Below are 13256 nucleotides of genomic sequence, written 5' to 3' on the forward strand. Positions count from 1 at the left end.
TCTTTTTTTTTATACAAATTAATAAATTGCTATGGTAATAAGGATATGTAAATATGAAGTACATGTAGATTAGAATTCAACTTTATTGGAAGTGTAAATTTTATTTCGAGCATGTTAATCGCAAGGTATAAGCTATGTATAAGTTCATTATGTGCATGCTAATAGAAGATTCTAAGAGATAGTTTTAATTTATGTTAAACCAATGACTGTTAAAAGATTTTTATGTATTGTAATACTTCATTAAACTCGATTTGTTTGAATCACGAAGTGACTCCACGCAAAATAGTTTGGAGTTCTTATATATGTACGTATGTTCAAAGTAAATATGTCAGGATGGGGTGTAAAAATGAAATGTAGGTGTTGAGATTAGCTTTCTCCCAATCAGTCATGGTTCAAGAACCATCCTCACGTCTGAGGAGGCGAAGTGATCTCATAGATGAGTGTGCGTCATGCAGTGTCCTATAGTCTCTGGTGTAGTGTTGCAGTGAATTTTGTTGTTCATTTTTGAACTGACTCAACTCCTTCTTAACATTTTTAACAAGATATGAATAAGAATATATGTATGATTCGCGGAATACTCAACAAACTATACGATCTTTTTACAATCTGCACTGATATAGAATTGATTCTTAATAGCCCATTTTTTTTTTTAAGTATTTAAACACCCTGACAGAATCATTTTAATTACTCAAATTTATTTGAGATTTAATCTGCCTTCAACAATTTTCTCTTTATAAACCATTCTTGGCTGCGGCACTCTGTCAAACATTGTTACATTCTAAAATTCATAGATTGTTATTTTCTTGATCATTTTATAATAACGAGTACAGGAATAGACAATGAGCATGGGTTTTCCCAATTAAAACTGTGTTGACGAATAGGACCGGTTGCCAGTTTTTAATGATGTTACTATAAAGGATCAGACACAAATAAAAGATATTGTTTTTAACTTGATGGTGAAGTAATTTTTTTTAAAAAGGATATTTTCAAAACTTAAAGTTGAGTGCATTATAATAATATTTTAGTTTATATAGTATATAGTTTATAACAATATTATGCAATAATTATTGCAGGACTACAGCAATTGTTCTCACTGAAAGAGGATAGGATGTGCGATGACCCAGACGACTTGAACTATGATTGCAACTACAACATGTTTCTCGCAAAAACTATGCTTAGCAATCTCAGATTGCAACAAGGTAGATCATAACATGTTTTTAGTTATTAGGGAATTATAAGGAATGTTCAGGTTTTTTTTCAGTAAATACAATATATTCGACAGTAAGAACCAAATAATATAAATCTTCAACTGAAAATTGAAAACTGTTTTTTTTTTTAATTAAGGCGTCTTAACATCTGCAAACTCAGCCTTTTCAATTCATTTCTAGTCTCTAGACTATTGCAGGACACCTTGTCTATCAACGGTAAGTCATCTGAAGAATCATAGGAAGAGAAAATATTAGGGAAGCATGTTTGAATCCCAAATTTTCGTCATGATAGTCCAGTATTATAACTAATAAATCTTATTAGAGAAGGGTCACTGAATAAGTGTCATTTAATCTAATTTCAATAATTGCAGACAGGGTGAAAGCACAACGTTGGCTAAGGAAATTATCACTCTGCAATCGTTCGCTCCAGGAGATGAAGCTGAGAAATGACTTCATGTATCATCTGGTTTTAAATATTCAGTCTGGAGAACTGCAGCCGCCGTTTTCGCAGAATCCTCCTGCTGGTCCATTACCAACTATAGCACAGCTACTAGTAAGTTATTTCTAATGCTACATTTAAAGAAGCAGATGTTTACAAAGCTTGTAAATTCAGTTTCGCACATTCTCCTCCTAACTATCAAGGAAAAGAAAGAATAAGAAATTTGTGCAATTAGAGCACAAAGAATTTTAAAATTTGTTATCGCTTGGAGTTTCTAGGCGACTTCTTTTTTCTTCCGAAATCCTTACTTCTCATAAAATATGTATACAAATAGTATATAATGTAATGTAAATTTTCAAAAAAAATGTCACAAAACACAAATATCAATAAAGTCGTATTCAGATTTAGTTAATTCCATAAAACATAATTATTGAATAGATTTGATCACAGCATGATTTTAGCAGCTTATTATTTATCGAGATAACAAGGCTGACTAATTTCTGAATGTATAGATATGTTAACAGGCTCCTATATTGTTGCATTATGCATTTTGTCGATGATAGGCCTACACAGTTCTTAGAACCATAGTTTAAAAAAAAATCATCTTATTATTAGGACTTTTTTTTTTAGTATTGTTTTGCTACCCAATGTACTTATTTTTATTAAATTTCTTTCTATATAAAAGTTCATATCACAGATTATCAATTAAATAAGATTTACTTAAATCAATATTATAAAATCTTTTTTTAATCTTACAGCCTGGTGGTACTGAAGCGTCATACCAAGCACAAATTGACACTTCGGCAGGGTTATGGGCATCAGATGTTGACAAAGCGAGCGCCCAAAGGCCAATGCTCTATCGTACATCTCCCGATGGAGGAGCTTTCTTAGCTGCACAACCAGTACCCAAAGTTGGAGCATTTTGCTATTTGGCCGTTGTAAGCAAAGATACGGGAAATAAGAATGAAAATGGTTGATTTTATTTACAAACGAAGTGGTTTCTTCATCTTATCAACATGTTTTTGTTGCTCTTATTTTGATTTTGTCATTTGTTTTCCGTTTCAACTTTTTGTTAAAAAAAATATATATATATTCTATTATTATTTTTTAATTGTATATTACAGGATGTTTATATTTTAATTACTTTTCAGTGCTTCAGTCCTTGTTGACCATTATGCCTCCAAGTACTTGAACTTAATTTCACACTCTCCAGAAACCCAAATCTATATAAAATTGCTTCTGGTTTACAAGTTGGCCATTCTGCGACTTCTAGCTTTTAATATATTCGTATGTACACAGAAGTCATGCGCTAAAAAATATTTTTAGTTTTCAGGATATTTCGAACATCCGTATTCGTATTTCCGGTAAAAACTCAATTTCGAAATTTGACACTGAAACACTTTCTTTAGCAGTAAGAGTAAATAATGGAACGAGAGAGAATAAACAAAAAAAAAGAATGAAATCAAAGTGTGTTAAAGATTCTTTTGCAACACATAAATTAATTAACTCTTTACCTTAATATGTAAAGTTGTTAATTACAGTATTGTCAGTCATTAAAAAATATATATATATTTTTATATATACATATATAATTATTTTATAATATATTTTACATTTTCATAAAATATGTAGTCTCTTCCTCTTGAAAGTAAATACTGATAACAATTATCTTACATTTTTGTAATATGTTATATGATGATTCGTACAATTTATTATTATTTCTTAACTCTTTTCGTTAATTGATTTAAATAAGTGCTGCTTAGTTCTGTAATTAAATTATCAGATTAGTAATTTAATGAAAAAGTAAAGAATATATACCAATTAAGGAACACATAGTAAAGTTAACACTTATTAAAAATTTAGAATGAAAGTTAATAAAATTAGTAACAGCTAATATAAAACTTGATAGCAATTAATAAACTTAATAAAGACAAAAAATTATAGAAATCTGGCATAATTCAAAAATATGCCGAAACTAATATGTTTATCTTCAACTTTTATAAATTTTCGACTGGTAAAAATATGAACTTTTTTTTTTAAGAATACAAATTAAATGTGAAGATGTCAATGCAGGCATTGCGTTTGATCTGATCATAACTCGGCTCATGGGATTATTGAATAGGTACTTAGTTCTGGCATAAGGGATATGAAATATGTTTTTAAACGACAGTTAAGTTCCCTGATTTTGTGAGTGAGTTTTGTTTGGGTCAATTTGGACGACTTTAAATCAAATAAACAGGGTGAGTGAGGACATTGGTGATTTTCTGGACGCTGCAGCGAGTATTTGGGAAGTTAATGTTTGTGCCGAATAATAAAGTTAAACCATGAAGACACTGTAGCTAATGTAACCATGGGTATTAACCAAAGCGAACCAACAAAATTGGTGCATGTGGAAAAGAAAAGTAGAAAGTGAAGAATATTTAGTTCTGTAAGGAGAAAAAAAATGTGAAGCGTAGAACTAACTGTTCGGTGAGTCAGATGTAGTTGCCACTGTAAATCTGATAGATTTACCAGAGAAGAGGGAGATACATTTACACAAGATGAAGAGAAGATAAATCCCAAGTAACTTTATTTAGACTACTCCGCAGAAAGAGGTAGGCCCAGACTGAAATGGTTATTGGATATATAGAACGATTTGGAAGCCTTTGGTCAACAGAAATGGACAATGTTGTCAAGAGATAGTGGAGAACAGAAGTAGCTTAGCTTGGGTTCTTCATGGACTGTTTCAGCCATAGAGTAAGTTAGAATAACAAAATCTATAATTTAGATTGTCGCAACTCAATCTCATTAATTTACAAGAAATTAAAAAAATTACTAATGTAAATACTATCGATTATCATAAATGACATCGATAGATTACTGAAGTGTAGAACTATAAGATGGCGGCATTCAACCTCATTCTGGGGCAGTGACTGAAGTGTTTACTTCGTTTGTAACTTACACAAAGTTTTTTCTTCAGAATTTTTAAGGAGCAGCATGCTAATTAATTCATTGGATTAAGCTCCTAGTTTTTTCTTGTTCTGAGTTTGAAATTATTTTATTATGCCCAAAAGAAACAAGATTGGGCCTGTGTTATGGCAGTGGAAAGAAATTCATGTCAACAGCTCAAACAGTATGATTACTTGCTGAAATTCTTACTGGTAGGCGATAGTGACGTTGGTAAACAGGAGATACTTAGCAACTTGGAAGATGGTTCTTCAGAATCACCGTTTTGTAGCGGAAGTGGTTAGTACAGTGTATCTGATGCCTTCTTATTTATTTTTTTGTAGTATGTGTATTGGTTGTGTTAAGCCTTACAGGTACATTTGAAATTCATTGTAAATGAAAATGTAAGCCATATTGTAAGAAAGAAATATTGTTTTTAAGTGTTAATTTTTGTGTGTGACAGTAAAGATCTAGAGTTTTCGCCAAGTAGGACTTCTTTTGAATAATTTTTGTTTTGCTTTATTATCCGTTTTTTAAGGATTGCTAATGAAGAGAGCAATTGATGTACTGTATCTGTGGTGAACTATTAGATATCTCCGTAGATTCCAATATCAATGTAAAACAGTCCTGTAATCTAAATTATACCACCTAAATATCAGAAGGTAATCGGGAGAAACATAAACGGAACAGGGAAAATAAAACTTATTTTTATAATCTTCCGATAATAGTGTCTTGCTCAAAATCTTAAAGTAATAGAAATACATAACAAGAAATTTAATCACTAGGTTGGAGGAAAAATCTTAATTTGTTCATTTTTATTTCGATATTTTTCTGTTGCCCAATTGATTACTAAGCGTCATATATCTCTTATTTCGGTCTTATCGGCAGTGGTTAATAATAATTGCCGAACAACTATATCTTGTTTTAATCCACCTTCAAAAACTTTGGTGCATGCAATGAATCATTTTAATTTAAGGAGTTGATGAAAATCCCCTTACAGTCTTTAATACATTTAATACAATTTGCATAGACTGACTTACGTGGTTCACTAAAAGCCTATAAAATATTTTGGAGTGCTTTTGAGGATTAAAATTACAGCACTGTTGCAGGACTTCTTAATATTTTCTGTGTGTGTCCTCAAGCAAGCACTGCTTCCTAGACAGGAGTTGTGTTTCTTCGATTTTATGTTCTTTCACTCATTAGTCTCTTAATATTCCGTACCTTCCTAAACCGCATAAGAAAAATTGTTTACATATAATTAATTATGTGACCGTACCTCCTAATAGTTATTTATGTTTCTAAGCTTACAAGACAACTACTATTCTGTTGGACGGTAAAAGAGTAAAACTGCAATTATGGGACACATCAGGTCAGGGAAGGTTCTGTACAATTATAAGAAGTTATTCTCGAGGTGCACAAGGTATACTGTTAGTGTATGATATTACGAACAAATGGTCCTTTGATGGAATTGATCGATGGCTAAAAGAAGTCGAAGAGGTAAGTTGCTATAACCATATTAATAAAACTCAGATAAATATCATCAATGCAATTTATTATTTTATTGGTTTACAGCATGCTCCAGGTGTACCAAAAGTATTGGTAGGTAATCGCCTTCATTTGGCATTTAAAAGACAAGTTTCAACTAGGGACGCAGAAACTTATGCCTCTAAAAACAGTATGGCATTTTTTGAAGTGAGCCCATTATGTGACTTTAATATCACTGAAAGTTTCTCCGAATTGTCTCGACGTGCTTTGCACAGGAATGGCATGGAAAGACTGTGGAGATCCAACAAAGGTATTCTACCAATACTTTATGTTGTAACCTTTATGTTTTTAACTTACTTGCAGTAGTGTTGCAGCTGTATCGAATTTTTTTCTTGGATTACCAAAAAACTTTCAGTGCCTTGATGAGTGGATGGACAATATGTGGTCAAAAATCTCACCCGACGAAAAACTACAGGGAACTTAAATTATAGAAAGCTATTTTTTGAAGAACCGTTTAGCATAGTTGGATGTTTTGGGAATCTATATGGGAATTATAATTAAAAAGACTAACCAGATATTACAGGAGCTTAAATGGAGGTTGACTAGACAAACAAAATTCTCAGATTCGCGTTTGACTCTTCTCGACATACTGAAATCGATTTACACCATGAATTAGCTTCCATAATCCCTGTTCACTTCTTTCCTAGACCTTCCTCCTTTCGTCGACTCTAGATTGTCGTTTTAACCCGCTCCTACGATCCTTCCATTCCATACAGATACAAAAGAATTTAACGGATCCTCTAACTTCTCCTCTAGTTGCAGGTTTTTCTATCCTTTTTCTCTGCAGATTGTATTCTTATCACATTCTAAGCGTTCTCCCTCTAGTGAAGATTGACATGTAAATACATTAGTACTTCACTCTTTATTAGTAATGTACATATTGCATTTAAATATTACATCGGAAGTATCACTTTACTGGTGCAGTCTTTCAGTTTTTATGATTTTTGGAAAACTGCTCCAACAATATTAAACTTGTTGAACTAGTTACAAATATGTCAGTCTGTAACTTTTATTTGAAACGATTAAGGAAACTTCTGATAGACAGACGATTAGGCTTTCCTAAAAAGTGCCATTACTGACTATTGCATTGGCATGTGCCTTCTTTATATTATTTTAGTATCAAATTTGAGATTAAATTTCCAAGTGATGAAAATCGGCTGCCCAGAAGTGCCACTTTACTAAGTAGTATTTGCCTTGTACTAATATTTTCACGCAAACTACTCCTGCAGTTCTATTTTGCTTAGTGACTACAAACATAAACCTGCAACTTTTACTGGAAACATTTTTCCCGGCAAATTTAACAGTACTTATAGGAGAGGGTAAAAAGTATTACGTGTATTAAAGTATTAAGACTAATGTTTTTACAACTTCGGTGTTTAAAAACAATTTAGAACTCTTGAGAGTAATAAATAGTAAGAGGGAGTGGTGTGTGAGTTTTAGTTATAATTTTATAAAATTATAATTGCATTTTTTAGCAAAAATCTCTTGCACTGTGTTTATGTTAGACCCTTAATAAGAACAGAGGTCATTGTGTTTTGTTCACAGTGTTATCACTCCAGGAGCTATGCTGTCGATCAATTGTTGCTAGAACAACTGTTTACGGCATTGATCAATTACCATTACCCAGCGTTATCAAATCTCACCTTAAATCATACGCCATGACTTCGTACACCACAGTTTCATCACCATGTGGACTGAGTTTGGGTTACAGTGTGAGTGTAGGTGGATGTGGTGGTCCATTGGGCAGTAGTGTAGGAAGTAGCGGGGGCGGTGGAGCTACTGGATGTCTGTCAGCGGCCGGGCAAAGCCTCTCCTCTAAAGTGATTTCGGCAAGCTATAAGAAATCTAGAGCTGGCAGTGGAGCTTCTGTTTACCATCAAGGAAGTGGACTAGTGTCTGCCACGGTGTCACCGTGCTTTCTCCCAGGTGGTGGAGGCAATCAACCTCACCATCATCCACCGAGGAATAGTTGCTCTATATCGTGAGGTATTTTGTGCAAATTTCTTTTCTGATTTTGTCTGTTTTTAAAATGTATAATTCTCCCAAATGTTATTCACTTAAAGAGCATCTTATCCATTAAAGTTTATTCAACTTTTTTATTTTGGCCCTGCTCATATTGAGAAAGGCTTTTAAAAGAAATATAAAGTAATGTTTTTGAAAGGAAAACCAATGAGCTCATAATGTAAATTGTTTTGATGGGTTACAGACCTATTAATTATTGTAAAATTTATCAATGATCATCACAATGGTTTTTACATAATTTCCCCACAAAATGTAAAAAAGACATGAAAAAATAATATGTCCAAAATAACAGTGCATATCGGTTTTGTTTTTTATTTGTAAGTGCATAAATTTTTAATTCAAGCCAAAAAAATAGCGTTTCGTTTAAGAAATTTGTAGAAAATAAATTTGTTTTGAAAGAAAAAGTGTTCTAATGGATACGTTTTAATGGTTTTTTTGTTGAGATACAAGTTTGGCTGCTGTTCTGCTTTTAATACAGTAAAATTATTCCCTTTAAATGGTAATTCCATGATACTAGCCAAATCTAATATGAAAGTTAAAAATTTTATGTTTTCGAGAGAAATCACAGTAGCAAAAGTCTGTATATTTTACCTAGAAAATCAAAAATAGTTCGTTTATGTGTCTATTAAGCACTTGTGATCGAAATGTGGGCTTTGGGGAATATTATAATTTCTGTATTGAACTCATTTGTGAAAACTGCTCAGCTTTGTTTTTTGCCCTCACAGTACCTATCTTTGAAGGAAAAAACTCCAGAAGTCCCAATTTTCTTTCTCCAAATTTGTAAATTTTATAACTAAGTGAGCCTCGGAATGGGAAGAGGAGATAATCAATGAGAGCCAAATCAGGGAATCTGGATAAGGAAATAGCTCAAAATTCAAAACTCTGATTACTAATCACGTTTTACGTGAGAAGTATGGCCTTGCCTTCGGTAGGTTTTGAAGGAGGGTTGAATTGAGTGTGACAGGGCCTAAGTTAGCCGGCAGCTTCTGGATCCACTTTCATTTCGGCTATGCGCAGATGACGGTTTATGTTTCAGTATGTCGGGCTTAATTTATCTGAAAGTTCTGGGGCTGCAGCAGGGATCAGCTTATGAGGCGGGCATCAGCTGATAATAAAAATTTGGGATGTTTTAGATCCAGTTTACTTTTACTTTCCAGGATCATATCCTCCAATATATTGTTTTGCTGTTTAGAAACAAAGCCTTCCCAATCTGTTTACCTGATTTCACAAAACAAAAATTTCAAAATAGTGTCACAAAAACGTCCGATTTTTTATTTGTACATAAGCGATACAGAAGAAGAAAAAAAACAATAATACAGACTTTTGTTACCCAGTCGGGTAAACTATTACTATAATTGAACTATTACTATTACATTTGAATACTCTTCTACCAGATTATATGGTTTAAACAATGTAAAAGTCAACCCCCAGATTTTGTTTTATTTACAAAATGTGGCAGAAATTTTTTTCGGGTGTCTAGGAGGATATAATCAATATAATGTCATATGTGGATTTTTGTTGATATATCCAATCAGAATTTTATTAGTAATGAAATCAGGGTATTGCAAAAAAATAATTGTTGTGATAGTATGCAGACTAAAACAAAAAAGTAAAGTGAGATAGAAATTAGAAACTATTCACTCTTCGATTCGATTATTATTTTCTCTAATTGATACATTCATTTATAAAATTTAAGAAAATCTCATCGACTCCCTTTAAGCAGATTTAAAAACGCTTTATCAAGGAAATAGTTTAAATTTCGTTTTCAAAATTGCACGACAATCTATTTTGCGCTAATGGTATACACCTGAGATGGTATCCAAAAGTTACCGGATCTACGGCGCAGCAACAGAAGGCTTATTTTTACAAATGTTGAAAGAATGATAGGCATTAGCAAATTGTATTTGCTGACAAATTGAACAAGCCTACGATGATGAGGTAATGAGTCGCACGCAAGGATTAGATGTGTGTTTCAAAAGCAGAGGAACTCCATGGAATGAGATCTGTAAGCCATTCTCGAGCATTGACTCCGAAAATGTGTACACACAATCCACGATTGAAAATATTAAAAACCTTACAGACTTTCCTAACCAACATTTGATGAAAACGTCCAGATCTCTTGAATATTCGTGTACTGAGTACTTTTCCTTCATGAACTATTTCGTGACAAGCTCAACACCATTCATGTCGTCTTTCTTCCAAATTTGGCTCCTGCAGGTTTTCTTTTCCCAAAGGTGAAGATACCGCTAGAAAATGGTCTCTTCATTACGCTAAGACCTAGCGAGATGAATAACAGAAGGTTCACGAGTTGCTTATAAGTTCAAAGCCACATTCTAAAAGATCAGAAAATGATCATCACATCTGAATTGCTGCTACGCAGGGTGCTCAAAATTCGGTAAATAAGCACTTAAAACTTGCCTTGGAACTTTTGGGATTCCACCTCGGTAATTTAAGCTAGGGATAAAATTCTAATTAAGTGAAATTTCTTTATCCTGGTTTTCAGTTCTTCTTAATGAACAATTTTTGTCTTGTCCGACTGAAATGCACTTGCATGTTTGCCACGATTATGAAAGATAGTAAGTTTCCTTCGTAGAAACATATTTCAATTATTTTTCTTCCTAAGGGAAATTTCACTCCGTTCTGGGCTAAAATTATGTTTTCGTTTCTGTTTTGGCGATTGTATGAGATTTGATGTTCCAAATTGTGTAAATATTATTATGTACATAATTATAAATCTCTTCTTTGTTTCCTAGTTACTCCCTCGCGTCCCGGTTCATTCAAAAACTTTATATTGGTGTATATTTATTATGAATAAGTTAAATATTTAGTTGTGTATGTTACTACTTTATATTTAAAATTTAAAAATATATATATATCAATAAATAAAAATAAAGGTCATATATATATATATGTTCAGTATTATATAATATTGTTATATGATATTGAAAATAAATAATCGAACATTGTATATTTTATTTTTGTACGAATAAAAATAATAAAAACTCGTGAATTTATGAAACAAGACGATAAAAAAAAAAATTAATAAAACTGTAAATTATCATCAGTATTTTAAAAAGTAGATTATTATTTTTTAGTAGCAGTATTTTATGTACGTTATATTAAAGGATTTTTGCTTTTCTTTACTTCGTTATTTTTTTTTTTATTTTTAAATAAAATTTTGTGAGAGAATACTTCTGGTGAATTAATAATTATTTTATTAACATTTAAAAAAAAGTGACGGATTGTTTTCTTTTTTGATATTTTTGATGATCGCAATAATTGTCTAATTTGCATAAATGTTTTGCTAGCTCAAGCTTTGTATTGTTTTATCGTCTACATACTTTTTATTTCTTTCTCCAGTTAATACTTCTAGATTTCGTTCTGGTTCAGGCTGATTTCTTCACAGTATGTATTTCAAATTGATGCTACTTCCCAGTTTGATCAACTATTAGTAGGAACCTCGAATGTGACAGATTTGCGACGGTATTTGGTGGAGAATTAGATAATATGCGTGTGGATATTCAAAGAAGTTACACTCATTTATTCGCTCTGCAGACGCATAGGTTGTTTCGTGCAGGTAAGCTTTGATTGTGTTTCAGCCTGAGCTATTAGAATTGGTTGAACACTGAAGAAATGGCTTCCACCTCCTTGTTAATCGATTTTTTTTTTTTTAATTTGGCTTTTACCTGTTTTTACTTACCATTTACCATCATGGTCACATATTTCATCTCAAGAAATTTACCCTTATTAATAACTATTTAAGTTTGCCCTTTTAATCAAATTCTAACCCACTGCATTTGTTTTTTTTTATTTACCGCCTACTAAACCTTCGGCGGTACGGCCAATGTCCGCGACGACTTAGCCTTTATGAACTTCTTAGGCTTTTCGTATGCTTCCAATCAGCAAACGATAAAACTAACTCAGTTGCTACTTTTCCATTATTCTTCTTAATTCAAGTAAGTTAGAACCTAACTCTTCTAACTTTTCCGCAAAAATTTCATTTAGCATCAACTACGTTTTGGACAAGTTTGTCTACACCATTTCTTTGACCTTCACAGAGTTTGCTTGTAGAGAGATTTGAAGATTGGCAGTTTGGCCTTTTTAATGCTTTCAAAAAAATTGTGTTTTAATATTCTCCAATTAATGCATTTAAGAATGAGTTATAAACTTTATTCGCCTTGTGTGTCCTATGCAGGTATTCAGGATTTTTCTCACTCGGAATATTTCAAATTTTATATACTTGTATTTACTTCCTACTTCCTATTAGCTCAACGTGGAACTCCTCTTCATTCTTCTCATATATGCATCCTGTGAGTTTATTTTACATTTGCATTGAATTTACATTTAAATCTGAAGTGGAAGTTTTCTCTCACATTTTCCCTGTACATACTCAAAATAAATCTAATGTATATAGGTTTATATAATTTATAAAAACTAAAATCATCTTCAAACATTTGCCACCTTTGAAAATGTACATAAATATTCATTTATTTCAAGTAAAGTAACATAAATGAATTAGATGAACAGTTTTTCCAACTCAAATAAAAGATGTTTTGAAAAAAATTTCTGAAAGAATAAATCAAGCTTGATTTTTCACCTTGTAAGTGCTTTAGATTTCTCCAGTTAAATAAAGGATTATTTCTTTTTCAAATTGATGCTTATACACGAGTCAACAATAACTACAATATAATTACATTAAGTTTGTTGATTATTAAAAAAACAAGCTTTTTTTCATCTCAATAAGTAGTACATTATATGCTTCTAATTCATCCAAATTTTTGTTTTTACCTGTTTTAATTAAATTTTAGAAGATGCCAATCTTCAGTTCAGTTACATTAATCACAGTATAAATGGTACGGCGAATAACTATGCAACACTACTCTAGAGATTCTCCTTTAAAAAAAAATAAATAAAAAATGCCGTCCAATTGTAAATAAATATGAGTATAATTTAAATTATATTTTATCTTTTAAATATTTTTGTTTCCTTCATTCATATATATTCGCTTTTATGTATATTAGAATTAGTTTTAGGTAATTAATGATGAATAAGTGTGTAATTTTTTTTTATTAACAAAAAAAAAATCATTGTGATAATTAAACTAAATAAATAAAACT

The 13256-nt window shown here is 31.7% G+C and overlaps 2 protein-coding genes across 3 annotated transcripts; both read left to right on the forward strand.

The window, feature by feature from the left end:
* Positions 1 to 15: 15 nt before the first annotated feature.
* LOC141461400 (uncharacterized) lies at positions 16 to 2787 on the forward strand. 2 transcript variants are annotated; one of them, XM_074142436.1, is made up of 4 exons: positions 16 to 125; positions 1074 to 1199; positions 1580 to 1761; positions 2406 to 2787. In XM_074142436.1, exons 2-4 carry the CDS (start codon positions 1109 to 1111, stop codon positions 2622 to 2624), a joined length of 492 nt encoding a protein of 163 aa, XP_073998537.1. In that variant the 5' UTR covers positions 16 to 125; positions 1074 to 1108; the 3' UTR covers positions 2625 to 2787. The 2 variants fall into 2 exon arrangements, with proteins under 2 accessions (XP_073998537.1, XP_073998538.1); XM_074142437.1 differs by lacking the exon at positions 16 to 125 and adding an exon at positions 139 to 304.
* Positions 2788 to 4520: 1733 nt separating this feature from the next.
* Rab40 (RAS oncogene family member Rab40) lies at positions 4521 to 12666 on the forward strand. The gene is made up of 4 exons (XM_074142428.1): positions 4521 to 4872; positions 5876 to 6069; positions 6145 to 6367; positions 7663 to 12666. Exons 1-4 carry the CDS (start codon positions 4722 to 4724, stop codon positions 8100 to 8102), a joined length of 1008 nt encoding a protein of 335 aa, XP_073998529.1. The 5' UTR covers positions 4521 to 4721; the 3' UTR covers positions 8103 to 12666.
* Positions 12667 to 13256: the final 590 nt, after the last annotated feature.

The sequence above is a fragment of the Rhodnius prolixus genome, unplaced genomic scaffold, assembly GCF_049639745.1.
Source record: "Rhodnius prolixus isolate KJV_2025 unplaced genomic scaffold, Rpr scaffold_6, whole genome shotgun sequence".
NCBI lineage: Eukaryota > Metazoa > Arthropoda > Insecta > Hemiptera > Reduviidae > Rhodnius > Rhodnius prolixus.